At 40.4% G+C, this 14666-nt stretch overlaps 1 protein-coding gene across 4 annotated transcripts in view; it reads right to left on the reverse strand.

The window, feature by feature from the left end:
- Positions 1 to 14666, reverse strand: part of LOC126195374 (protein sly1 homolog) — a 178440-nt gene that overhangs the window by 1710 nt on the left and 162064 nt on the right. For all 4 annotated transcript variants that reach the window (XM_049933950.1, XM_049933951.1, XM_049933949.1 and 1 more), the window contains one exon: positions 4074 to 4283. In XM_049933950.1, the coding sequence (XP_049789907.1) occupies positions 4074 to 4283 (210 nt within the window). The remainder of the gene's footprint in view (positions 1 to 4073; positions 4284 to 14666) is intronic.

Consider the following 14666-nt stretch of genomic DNA (forward strand, 5'->3'; position numbering starts at 1 on the left):
ATATTATGGAGACAAGGACCATTTTCCTTCAATCCTTGGCTGTTAGGAGTTAATTTCATGTTTGCTTTCAAAGATTTCCTTCTTCAATATTCATAAAAAAAGATGTGCTTTGGCTATACTAATGAAATATGCTTACCTTTAAGTTATAACAGTGATCTACATCATCATCATCATTTAAGACTGATTATGCCTTTCAGTGTTCAGTCTGGAGCATAGCCCCCTTATAAAATTCCTCCATGATCCCCTATTCAGTGCTAACATTCGTACCTCTTCTGATGTTAAACCCCTCCTGAAATCTAGGCTACAGACAATATTTATTACAGTATTCTCATTTATTTCTATAGATAGTTCTCTAGAGTTCTACTCAACCACAGATGTTGATTGCCGAATGTAAGGACAAACACTGGGGCTTTATTAAACATTACACTGGTTCAAAAAAATATTGACAGATAATTATAGAACATTTACGATGCGGTAAGCTTTGTCTGCTTCCTGACAAATTTATTTCTGGGGATACGACACATTCTCAAAGTCAACTAATCAGTTATTTTTTTATATACCACTTTTGAAATCTTGCCCCTTCTTGGACAAATTTCTGCTGGCACCCATGGAACAAAGGGCTCTGACAATACCGGTCACCAATCTCTGTAGCAAGCACAAAAAACTAAATGAAGAAAATAAATGCCAAATATATTTATTCTTATGGTGCTTGACCAGTGAAACAGAATCATTTAAATGTGGTTAAGTCCAGAAAAGTAAATTTATGAACTTTTTCTTGAAATGATTCTTTCAATGACATATTAAGTCTGACAATCTTTATACTAATAACTAGCCTGTGACCTTTGGCTTTGCCCACATGCGCATGTGGCACATATCTCCTCCCACCCCTCTCTCTGTCCATTTCCTCCACCTCCCTTTCTCTTTCCATATCTTTCTTTCCCTCCATTTCTCTTTCCATCTCTTCTGCTGCCCTCTCTTCTTTCCATCTCTTCTGCTGCCCTCTCTCTGGTGATCTCTCTTCCGCCCTCCCTCTGTACATCTTTTCCTGCCCCTCTCCCTATAAGTCTGCTACTGTGCCATTTCCCAGTCTATCTCGTCCTTCCCCCATCTCTCTGTCCATATCCATCTCCCCTGTTGTCCATCCCCTCCTATTCCTCTCTCTGACCATCTCCTCCTCTCCCTCTCTCTGACCATCTCCTCCTCCCCCTTTCTATCTCTATCCCTCTCCTCCTCTATTTATCAATCTCCTCTCCCCACTATCTCTGCCCAGCTCTCCCTCCTCCCCTCTTTCTTCATCTACTCCTTCACTTCCTCTCTGTCCATCTCCTCCTCCCCATATATGTGCCCACTTCATCCCCACCCTCTCTGTCCTCCTACACAATCTGTCTCTCCTCTCCTCTTCCCCTCTCCATCTGTCCATTCCCTCCAGCTCATTCTCTCTCTCCATCCCCTCCTCTACCGATCTCAACTTCCCCTCAGCTACATCCATTTTTATGTAAAGACCACCCAAAAAGAAAGATAAAGCAGGCCAATACAGCTCCAACACAACACGCCACGCCTGCCATCGGTGGCTGGAAAACCGTTTCTTAGCCCTGATGTGTAGGCTGCCTGCAAAGCAGGTTAATGCTACTCCCCCACAAAACAGCTGTCATTCAGGGCAGCATAATGGCAAAGGCTGAAAAAACTTGGTTTCGGCCAATCTCTGCTATCATTGGAGCTAGGAGGTTATAAACATCACGGTGCCAATGCTCGTGAAGTTAGCTGTTTGTGTGCCAAATTTAGTTGAAATCGATCCAGTGGTTTGGGAGGAGATCCTAAAAGTACATATGTATGTACATACATACATGCTGCTTTATATACATAGATGAAAAGGCTACAGAACATTGTGTACAGTAAGGAGTGGCACCATTTTATTTGTATTAGTACTGCTGATGTTAAAGATACTGGCGGTTATATTCCACTTTCATGAAAGACTTTTCATTCTTAGCTAGCTTTTATACATGCATTTGACTTGTGGCTTCCAAGTGCCAAACTGAAATATCCTTATTTGACTTCAGGTAACATAAAGAGTACATCAAAATCTGATAAGCTGATGCATTTTTCACTGGGAATACTCAATCCTTTGAATGATATGGACATTGTATTTCCTTGCATCCTAGTATTTTATGCAAGTATTTCATATGACGATTTAGTTGGAATATATATGTCTTTGCTATTATGGCCTCTTGCTTCCATTTTTTGGGACTGATATCATGATATTACTTTCACTGCTTTTCTGTTTTACGAAAGCTGAGTAGATTTCATATTTGGAATTCATATGTGATTGCACAATAATGGATTCTTAGTAATAGTAAATATAGAGGATAAATCATCTGATGTCAATAATAACAACACCTCTCCTGTAAATGTTAAAATAACAGTCCTCTGCTGTGCTCATCACCAGAAAACCAGATAGTGGTTTCTAAAAAAAGTATGACAAATAATTCTACAGAACTCGAGGAGTCCAGAAGTTGTGAGGAAATCCTTGTGAAACAAGCATCTTTTAAAAGGATAGATTGCTACTCACCATATACAGGAGTTGCTGAGTCACAGACATGCACGAAGAAAAGACAGCTATACATTTATTTTTTTGGTCAAAAGGTCTTCTTCTGAAGTAGAAAACACACACACATCCACACCAGCACAAGCTGCCCCCCCCCCCCCCCCCCCCACACACACACACAAACAAAAAATTAAGCTGAACTCTTTGAACCTGGTGTTCTACAGATCAAATTCTCTCTGTACCTCCATGGTGGTTTCAGGCCAAATGGTTATGTCAACTGAACATGAATTGTTTCATACCTGGTATGGATCTTCATGACAAGTGGAGCCAGATGGACAGTTACTAACAATGATGGAAGGTGACAAAGCAGTAAGTCAGTGGCAGAGGACAAGCTAATGGTTGCACTACAATTTGTTGTCTGTTCCTTGCTTAACAGGTCGATGAAATTAGTTGAATCTATTACTTCATAGGAAATTTAGATCTCTCACACCCTGTATTAATCTTCATGACAAGTGGAGTCAGTTGAGAAAGTGATCCCTAGAGAGTAGGTCAAAGTCAGTTTTCCATTCTATGATGTCAATAAGGGAAGATAACAAAGCAATAAATAAGTGGCAGAGGACAAGTCAATAGACGTACTACAATTTGTTACCTGCTCCTTGTTTAACAGGTAGATAAAATTAATTACATACACTGACATGTGAGAAATGTCTTTAGAGCTTTCGAAGCATGTCGTGGGTGTTAAAATTTTCCAAAAGGAGTATTGGGTGGAGGAGTTGTTTGATTAATTCAATAAGAGCTGAACTGAGGGAATTATTTGGTGGCAGATAGCTGTAACACATGGTGATCTTCGCAGGTACAGAAATTGTGTTGTCAGCTACTTGTAGTTGGTGTGGAGTGATCTGGTCAAGTTGTAACAGCTATCCTTGTTGAGGATGAACACATCTTCTTTAGCTCTTTCACCATCAGAATTGTCCATCCACAGGATTATTTGAAGGGAGTATCTTGGAATTGTGTGGTTGTCTTATACTAGAGCTTCTTGCTCCTCTGTCTTCAACAAGTATGTGATCTGAATACTGAGGCATGTACTATAGGATGCCTTTACTTCTTCAGAGTGTCTTAGTTACAGCCAAGTCAGAATGTTTGAACAGGTATACAGTCTGAAAAGTAGGAAACTGGCCAACCTGCCATCAGAAAGACTGTCATACTTTTCAACTAAGTGAATAATATGTGGCATATGGCAGTTACAGTCAAATGTTCCCCTACTTCTATACTCAAATTGTGGAAGATGAATAGCAAAAGAGAATGGAATTTTAGTATGGATCCCCAGATGACATACAAACAAAGATGTATGAAAAACTATTTTACATTATATAACATATAACTGCAAAAATGATACCTCACTAAAATAGACTAATTTCAAGTACATATTCAATCTGCTTCTCTACTACTAATGTTCTCTGAAAAAAATCTTTTTATAATTTAATTTCACAAAAGAAAAAGATAACTCAGATTCAAGACTTTTGTCACTAACCTTTGTATAATCAACTAGATTTTGGTATTCAATGTAGTTTCCACCACCAACAACAAACACAATTGCCTCTTGGAATGGCATCCTGTTTCTTGGTATCTGTGAACTGTCTAGTGGTCTCAACTGTTTAGGATCAAAGTATCTGAAATCTTCTGTTTCTTGTGATGTCTTCATTTCCATAAGTTCATCAACTAACCTGGTGACTGGTAAATTCTGAAAAAAAAGAGAGAAAGAGAAAGGAAAAAAATGGAATTATATCAGACAATACAGTAAAATAAAATAAGGAAAGGACAAAGAAGAGAAAAAAACAAATTTTAACAGTGAAATATATATTTAGCAGACAATGTCTGTAAGGGTGAAGGAAGGAAATTAACCATTGCTTAAACTTGCTGTGTAACCTAAGTAATGTGGCGTGTATATATGCAGTCTCCCACCCATCCTTCATCAAAGACACCAACCACTTTCTCGAACGCCTGGAATCCTTACCCAATCTGTTATCCCCAGAAACCATCCTTGTAACCACTGTTGCCACTTCCCAATACACAAATATCCCGCACATCCAGGGCCTTGCTGCGATGGAGCACTTCCTTTCACGCCGATCACCTGCCACCCTACCTAAAACCTCTTTCCTCATTACCTTAGCCAACTTCACCCTAACTCACAACTTCTTCACTTTTGAAGGCCAGACATACCAACAATTAAAGGGAACAGCCATGGGTACCAGGATGGCTCCCTCGTACGCCAACCTATTTATGGGTCGCTTAGAGGAAGCCTTCTTGGTTACCGAGGCCTGCCAAGCAGAAGTTTGGTACAGATTTATTGATGACATCTTCATGATCTGGACTCACAGTGAAGAAGAACTCCAGAATTTCCTCTCCAACCTCAACTCCTTTGGTTCCATCAGATTCACCTGGTCCTACTCCAAATCCCATGCCACTTTCCTCGACGTTGACCTCCATCTGTCCAATGGCCAGCTTCACACATCCGTCCACATCAAACCCACCAACAAGCAACAGTACCTCCATTATGACAGCTTCCACCCATTCCATATCAAACGGTCCCTTCCCTACAGCTTAGGTCTTCATGGCAAATGAATCTGCTCCAGTCCTGAATCCCTGAACCATTACACCAACAACCTGAAAACAGCTTTCGCATCCGGCAACTACCCTCCCGACCTGGTACAGAAGCAAATAAGCAGAGCCACTTCCTCATCCCCTCAAACCCAGAATCTCCCACAGAAGAACCCCAAAAGTGCCCCACTTGTGACAGGATACTTTCCGGGACTGGATCAGACTCTGAATGTGGCTCTCCAGCAGGGATACGACTTCCTCAAATCCTGCCCTGAAATGAGATCCATCCTTCATGAAATCCTCCCCACTCCACCAAGAGTGTCTTTCCGCCATCCACCTAACCTTCGTAACCTCTTGGTTCATCCCTATGAAATCCCCAAACCACCTTCCCTACCTTCTTGCTCCTACCCTTGTAACCGCCCCTGGTGTAAAACCTGTCCCATGCACCCTCCCACCACCACCTACTCCAGTCCTGTAACATGGAAGGTGTACATGATCAAAGGCAGAGCCACGTGTGAAAGCACCCACGTGATTTACCAACTGACCTGCCTCCACTGTGAAGCCTTCTATGTGGGAATGACCAGCAACAAAATGTCCATTCGCATGAATGGACACAGGCAGACAGTGTTTGTTGGTAATGAGGATCACCATATGGCTAAACATGCCTTGGTGCACGGCCAACACATCTTGGCACAGTGTTACACCGTCTGGGTTATCTGGATACTTCCCACTGACACCAACCTATCAGAACTCCGGAGATGGGAACTTGCGCTTTAATATATCCTCTTTTCCTGTTACCCACCAGGCCTCAACCTCCGCTAATGTCAAGTTGCCGCCCCTCGTACATCACTTGTCACTCAACAACATCTTTGCCTCTGTACTTCCGCCTTGACTGAAATCTCTGCCCAAACTCTTTGCCTTTACATATGTCTGCCCGTGTCTGTATATGTGCGGATGGATGTGTGTGTGTGTGTGTGTGTGTGTGTGTGTGTGTGGGCGCGCGCGCGCGCGCGCGAGTGTATACCTGTCCCTTTTCCCCCCCTAAGGTAAGTTCATCCACTCCCGGGATTGGAATGACTCCTTACCCTCTCCCTTAAAACCCACCTCCTTTCGTCTTTCCCTCTCCTTCCCTCTTTCCTGATGAAGCAACCGTGGATTGCGAAAGCTTGAAATTTGTGTGTGTGTGTTTGTTATTGTCTCTATCAACGTACAAACGCTTTCGTTTGGTAAGTTACAGAATCTTTGTTTTTAAGCTATGTAATTATAGTTTTTCATCATACAGTTTTGTGCAAACAAGTGAAATGGGGTAACTTATTAGTTTTGGTTGTGCTGTGTTACTTTTCTACAGGCTGCAAGTAATTCATGATTTGTATGAATCAATTCCTGAGCATTTATCCAGTTCTTAAAATAACTTTCTTTGTGGCATATAGTGAATTAGTACTTGTCATTTCCATGTTAATTTTGTTCACAATATTTGTGCAAAAAAGACTCTGGAAGCTGTCAAATGACCATTACAGCATCATCTTTTGGTGTCTAGAATTATTGGTCACCCAATGAAACTTGGATATTTCTTGTGTACTAGCTTTGGGAGCATGTGCGGAAGGCAGCACACTGCTTCTCACAAAATAACTGCAATTTCTTGTTCTGTATTCAACTTAATTGTGTTTACTGTGATAGATTTTTTTATATTTAATATTATTTTGTATATGTTTTGAACTTTCATATTGCCACACTGAATCAGTGTACTTTATGTAAATGTGGATGAAGAATTTTAAATATAACAGTGACAAATGGGTAATGAACAGCACTTTAAAGCAGATTTGAGTGTTGTTAATACGTCTGGCATAATTTACGGCCAATATTTTCCAAATAAGTAATAAAATAATTCAGTTTTCAAGAAAACATGTAAGAATGGGCTAGTTATCACATCCTGTGACAATTCGAAAGGCTTGAAAAGTAATTTTTCATATGTTATTACATAATCTATTAGGTGACATGAAAATTAATGAATGCGAAATGTTTGTAACAATCAGAGACTAAAGGACTAAATGGGTAATAAAACTGATAATTTTGGACATGGATCAGGAAGGTGGTCTGCTGACTTCGGTAGACACACCAGGTCATGAGTGGTGCCTTCCCTAGCTGGGCATATCCATTCTTAACTTCTGGTGAACTCTATTCTAACTCTTTCCTATTTGGGTTCTGTTTCCACTGTGCTCCTCAATATTTTTTTTTACTTTTTTCTATCCGGGGTCTACTCTATTTATATTACCACAACTTCTGTGGATGATCCTACTCAACAGTACTACTCTTCTAGCATCTGGTTGTTGTGTATTAAAAAGAGTTCTTGCAAACCAGCGCAAGAAATAATTTTTACTACACCACTTTTTTATATGCCGAGGTTTTCATGTTCTGTAAGAAACATAAATTTAGAAGTAAGACATTATAAAATGTTGTTACAAAGACATTTCATTGGTGTTGTAAGAAAAAGGATTAAGTTCTGAACTAACAACATTAATTTTGTCCTGTGAACTGAAGTACTTTGCTAAATAACTCTATGTAGACTAAGATATTTTCTTTTCATCACAGGCCATTAACAATCAATGATATTTCATGTATTAAAGACAGATTTATAAATATTGGTTTACAGATACTCTCACAAAATACAAGTTCTACTGTCATGCTAATATAATAAAATCACTGTTGTGTGTGCCATCCTTTTGCTTACCCAAAATTGTTATATGATATTTGATAATAATTTGAGAGCTACAGAATAGATAAAAGGTCACACTCTGAAAAAGTTTTTGAAAATCTGTGAGAAAAGAACTCAGTAAAATGAAATTTTGTTCTTGACCATATTTGAATTAAGTGGTGATGTTAAGGAAGTCAAAATGCTGTATATCATGTAATGACAAACTGTTTAATATTAATTTGTCCTACTCCAAAATTTGTAGGGATGACTAGTTTTATTATATTTTATCAAAATTTTCCTTACATTTTATGCTTTCAAAATTTTTGGGGGGCTATTGTAATAAAACTGATTATGATGAGATAAATGTACTAACCAATCTTGAATTGTATGAAGTGAACGATACCTCACCAAAGACATAAATAACAAAAACACCACTACTGCGTAGCTATGCAAAAATGTTTAAATGCCAATGTTTATAAACACTTAATGTAGCTGCAATGATGATTATTTACCTTTCAAAAAGGATAAACAATTATTTGTATTTTATTTATGAAATTTATGTTCCAAAGATTATTCTGCATAAATAGATCGATATATGATAGTAATTTCTATGCTACATCATGTTATTAGAGGTAAATCTGTGTTCTTTTGTGCAGTTGGTTGTACAAGTAGGAAGTGCGAGGATAGAGAATAAGTTGTGAGTGTTTCATTGATTTGTATTGTGAACTGAAGTGACTGAAAATATATGTGTAACCCTGCAGAAAGTCCACCAGAATTAATATTTTTAATGATACAGCAACCCAATCATCCTCTAGACAATTATATAATGACGAATCACAGAAACGATGAGCGCAATGAGCCATCAATACATAACACAGAAGAGCAACAAAAAAGATAAACAGACCTGGTTATTTAAATTCGACCATCCCTGTCACTCGCTGCAGTGTGTCACTACCACAGTGTGGCGCGTGCTTTGAAAATGTGTCCAGCTGCCCAAAATTACTAACTTACTCCATGCTCAATATTGGGTAACAAGAGGGTGGGGATGGTCAGAACATGTTGAATTAAACCTAAAACATCACACAGCTACGTGGAACCATAAACATAAATGCAAACATCTGCTCATCTGCTTAATGACAAACTTTGTCACGCTTGCTGTTAAGTTTAATGCTTTTCTTATGAGCCACACTTCATATACCACCCACCATTAAAGTGTTCTTTTAGGCTTGATGAGAGAAACAGAGACGTGAAAAATTGAGTTAACTTCTCCAGTTTGCATTACAAGCTTATTAGAAGTTGGCTCAGTGAATTTCTATACACTGTGTAAAATGTAAATTTGAAAGAAAGCTCAGGTGCTACAGTTTTGCTTCATGCCCTCTATCACTGCTGCCAATCTTTACGGTGTACAGTGTGTGGTGTAAAGTATCTACATGAGTAGTGTATGTAGTTGTTACAACTGTATCATGTCAGATTTGAACATGAAAGTCTTTAAAATGTGCTATCACAAAACACTTGTCCTATTTCTGTGTGACATATCCGTCATAGAACAGCATCTGTATGAAAACTATATTTTCAACACTCCACAAAATGCTTTCAGCCCTACCTGCACTCCTGTCACTGAAGGGCCACTCCCCCTCTCCACATATCCAATAGGTGAGCTCATTTTACATGTGTTAGTGTGGTGTGGTGGCTGCACCAGTTACTGATTGACTTAACAAGTCAAGAACTGGAAATGGGTAACATTTCTCCGATTATGACCGAGCATATTCTTCGAGACTCAGTGTCTGAATTTAAAAGGTTGATGATTGAAACTGTTGCTGAATACAGTACATCAGAAATACATGCAAAGATGAGACTGAGTTATAATTGTCACAAGAAAAGATGGTGGCTGGGTCCCTTTGTCACATATTGGCTTGATCCGGAACACTTCGCGTTGACTGTCTTGTTTTTCCAGTAATGCTACAACATAGCAGTAGTTGTATCATAATTGCACAATGAAGCTAAATATTGCAAGTTGTGTTGCCAACACCGACCATGGATTATGTCAGTATTTCCTCTCTCATATCTCCACTCTCCACAACGGCCTAAAATATTCCCTTAATTCCGCCACCATCAGTCTTTTGAGCCACTTAGAGCTTGTTCAGCCACATCAAATATCAATAAGAAGAAACTGGGATGAAGTCAAGCAAGATGTTGAGTAAGAACTTAGAATCAAGGTAAACCTTACTCGGAAGAAATGTAAAATCGGTGAATTTTTAGCATCGATTTTATTGGTTTTTCATAAGGGCTACAAATTTATGCTGTAGAACCACAAAAAATGTAAAATTGGAGGATGTAAAATCAAAGTTCCACTGTATTGGGTAACTGAAATTTAATGGAATATTTTTAGTACTCATGTCGAGGATCTCATATTCTTATTTTTCAGGGTCAAGTGCCACTTTCTGTATCACGTCTAAAATATTTTATAGCTCTTTTTGATCTTTTGATGACTTTACTAGATGATACGTGATGCATCACCTGAAAAAATATATGTGAAAAATAAATAAAATATGCATGTACATGATGGAGTTGTCATTATCTGAGTTTTGATGTATCTGATGGTCAGCTTGTTTTGACTGAGCCTTCTTATCAATATGCTTCACTTAGTTTTCTCTTTCTGAATTGATGAAATCAATTTAGGCTGAGCCACAATGTGTTTCAGCAACTTCCCTGCTACTGCAGTATCCCCCTCAACAACTGAAGCTTTGCTGATCACTGGAACTAGTTTGATAACAGCAGCAGTTTCATCCAAAGCTTTGCTTCCACAGGTGCTGGTAACTTCGTGTTTGAATCGTTTGGCAACACATCTTAGGAATCACTTAATTTTTTTTTTTTCCTTGAGTGTTGCTGCAAATGAAAATGTTGGAGATTGGAGAGATTTATACATTATCTGCACCTCAGTGTATGACACGGTCTTGGTCACTTTCAATTTCTGGACTTTCTTTTCTTCTCTGTAAGCAGTACACTCTCTGCTCTACACTAGATGTTGACTTCAGCAATCGACACAGAAATCAGGGTGGATACACATATGAGTAGCTATACCACACTTCCTGCCAGTAGAATGATCTTGACACCCCACAGTGGTATCCGTGTATTTGTGGCACTTGAATCACCTCATGTGGTTGGGGATGTTTGATCTTACTTTGTTTTATATACCCAGCTTTCATTCATTTTGGCAAATCAAACCTCACAGTAAACAAATCTGCTTTCTCTAATGCTCCATTCACTCAACGCATTACATTTTGCACTTCAATGACCACTTCATCAGTCCACTCTTCCTTAAGCTCTGAAGTGTCATGCATGTCACTGCAAGTTACTAGCCCTTGACTTAGCTGAGGGTGTGGTGCAGTTCAACCACAGTGGGGTACTTATCCAACTGTTTAGATACCAGAATGTCAGTGGCTTACTGTGATGTTACTGTTTCTATTAGTAATGTTCCATTAAATAGCTGCTTAATAGATTTTAGGGTTCCAGACAAACCTTTGCGACCTTTTTAGATATTGAAGAGTGATACCTTCTCAAAAGTACCTTCTACTCTTCTTATGGCTACAAAATATTTTGACACATTTGGTGTCCCTTATTATGGACAATGCTTTTACTATAAATGAGGTTTGAACAAGAAGATTACCCTCCCATGTTCTCTCTCTCATGGTGCTCCCATAAGTAGCTACGTAAGCAATGGAATATCATTGGGGAAGGGGGAAAACATGTGGCAGAAGAAAACAAATAGTGTGAAAATTGATAAATAGATGGCTCTGTATTTGTAAGAATACGTAAATGAAAACACCTGTCATGCGCACAACCCTTTGAAGTTGGTATAAACAAGCATCTGCGATGTTCGTCATTACAGTCTCAATGCAGGATCGCCCTCTGCTTGTAAAGCTATCTTACAAGAAGGATGACTGGACACACATTGCTCTGAAGAATTTCCGGACACTGAAGGGTTTCAAAAAGGCGTTGGTCCTATGACTGCCGTGGGTCTGGAGAAAATGATTCAGAAATTTGAAAAGATGTGTTCTTTTGGTGTGCTACCTGGTAGAGGAAGGAAACAAATTGATTCGACATCAGTGGAAGCAGTGGCCACAGCAGTGCAGGAGGAGACAAGTGGTAGTGTGCTAATGTGTAGTGCACGGAGAATTGCCTGAACATTGGACATACCCTTGAGCATGGTGTACAAAATCCTATGAAACGTCCTTCTTTGCTATCCATTCAAAATTACCCATGTGCACGAGTTTCTTCCTGTTGACCTGCCAGCAAAACACACCTTTGCTTTACAATTTCTTGCTCGTAAGGACGTGGACAATGATTGGCCTTGGAAGATTTTGTGGACAGACAAAGCCCACTTCCATCTGACAGGATATGTCAGTAAACAAAATTGTTGAATATGGGCACCGGAAAATCCACATGCAAATCAACCAGTACCACTTCATCCTGAAAAGGTCACTGTGGTGCGGGTTTACAGCACCATTTATCATAGGGCCACATTTTTTCGAAGAGACAGGTGCTTCCGATCCTGTTACCTCTACTGACACTGGTAAGTGCTATAAGTGTATTTTGCACAACCACGTCATTCCAGCTCTCCAACAGCATGGATGGGATCATTTTTATATATGATGGCGCACCTCCGAACATTGCAAAGCCAGTTAAGCAGCTGCTGAAGCGCCATTCCGGAAATGCTAGAATTGTCAGCTGCCATTTCCCTACAGTCTGACCGTCCCGATCACCTGATCTTAATCCGTGTGACTTCTGGCTGTGGGGCTACCTGAAAGAAGTTGTCTTCAGTGTTCCAATTGCAAACTTAGTTGCATTGAAGGCACACATTATGCAACACATTCTGAACAGGACACCGGAAACACTTCGATTAGTTGTGGAACACGCTGTTTCACGATTTCAACTTTTTGCAGAAAATGGTGGACAGCATACTGAACATGCTTTGTGTCAGTCGCATGGAAATTAATAATCCGATCTGATTCTGATTTATGCTTTTTATGTGGTTTTTGGACTCAGGACAATTAAAAACCAATTTTTCCATCTGACGTGATATGACCTTGCGATGGTGGATGGGCTTAGGTAACTGACAGTATCACACCTGTACAACCATGCACACTGAGTAGTACAGTTTGTTTAGCGTCAAATGTACACCTTAGGCATTGTTGTATGATTCATTTGTCATTTGCAATCAACCACTATTAAATTATGATGCTTACAGTGCCCTCTATTGCTACATTTTGCAACTATTTATTTTTCTTATGCCATACATTTTCCCCCTTCTCCGATAATATTCCATTACAATTTAATATCATTCTGACCAGTGGTGTTATTTGTACAGCAGTTTGAAGGTCTAATGCAAACATTCCCACAGTCCCCGTAACTCAGTTTGCACACAACACAAAATCTAGATATGTTTCTGTGATGTCACTGCCAGACACCACACTTGCTAGGTGGTAGCTTAAATCTGCCGCGGTCCATTAGTACATGTCGGACCCGCGTGTCGCCACTGTGTGATCGCAGACCGAGCGCCACCACACGGCAGGTCTCGAGAGACGTACGAGAACTCGACCCAGTTGTACGACAACGTTGCTAGCGACTACTGACGAAGCCTTTGCTCTCATTTGCCGAGAGACAGTTAGAATAGCCTTCAGCTAAGTTAATGGCTACGACTTAGCAAGGCGCCAATTGTCACAGTGCATGTATCTTACGAGTCTCATTTGTATAGTCAAGAGAGATGTATCACAAGGATTGATTAAAGTTAAGTATATTCCAAAGATACGTATGTTCTTTATAGTATTCAATACGTATCCTGTTCCAGACTTGACGCCAGTCGGCGTGTGTGTACGCGTGCCTTTCGGCTTCCTCCTCAGTGTGGCGTGACTAGCTTGTTACGCCACAACAGATTGACGACAAGGATTACAGGATCGTGTTCTTTCTACTTGCTTTGCTCTGAATTATTTGTGTCGCTTGCAGAATCAGCAGAGGCAGGCGTTATTGGATGCCCTTGGACAGCTCGTCCAGGGTCAACGTGCGCTGCCCCCCGATGCGGCCGCAGCCGCTTCATCACTACCGCAGCCACACCAAGCAGTTGCACCGTCCTTCCGTAGTTTTGATTCAACTCAAGAAACGTGGCCAGAATGGTCCCGACAGTTTGGCTTCCATCTAGCCGCCTACAGGATTCAAGGTAATGAGCGGCAGCCGTTTTTGCTTTCTTGTGTCGGTGTGTCCACCTACCGTGTGATAGTGAAATTGTTTCCCCGACGCGACGTAGCAACTCTGTCCTACGAAGAAATTTTGTCTGCTTTAGATGCCTATTTCAAAGAAACAGTTAATGTAGTTGCAAAAAGGTATACGTTCTTTCGTACCAAACGTACGGCCGGTCAGACTAATAGGGAGTGGGTTGCAACATTGCAAGGACTTACTCGTGATTGTGATTTTGCATGTGAATGTGGACTTCCGTATTCAGATACTATGGTGCGTGATGCAATAGCACAGAACGTTTCTGATGTTCGCATACGGGAACAGATTTTGAAACTAGTTAATCCCTCCCTTCAACAAGTGATAGATATATTGGATAGGCAAGACACGCTTGACTTTGCTCAGGAATCATTTGAAACTTCGCCAGCAGTGTGTCGCATTGACCGGCCCGCCGGGCGCGCAGCACGGGACGCTAAACGGCCCTCGCGCACGTCCGCACAGCTGCAGCCTAGCTCGCAAACACGTGTGCCGCGTAAGCATGCCATTGCAGTTCTAAAATCATGCCCGCGGTGTGCAACTAGACATTCGCGTGACAATTGCCCGTCA

Source organism: Schistocerca nitens, chromosome 7 (assembly GCF_023898315.1).
Source record: "Schistocerca nitens isolate TAMUIC-IGC-003100 chromosome 7, iqSchNite1.1, whole genome shotgun sequence".
NCBI lineage: Eukaryota > Metazoa > Arthropoda > Insecta > Orthoptera > Acrididae > Schistocerca > Schistocerca nitens.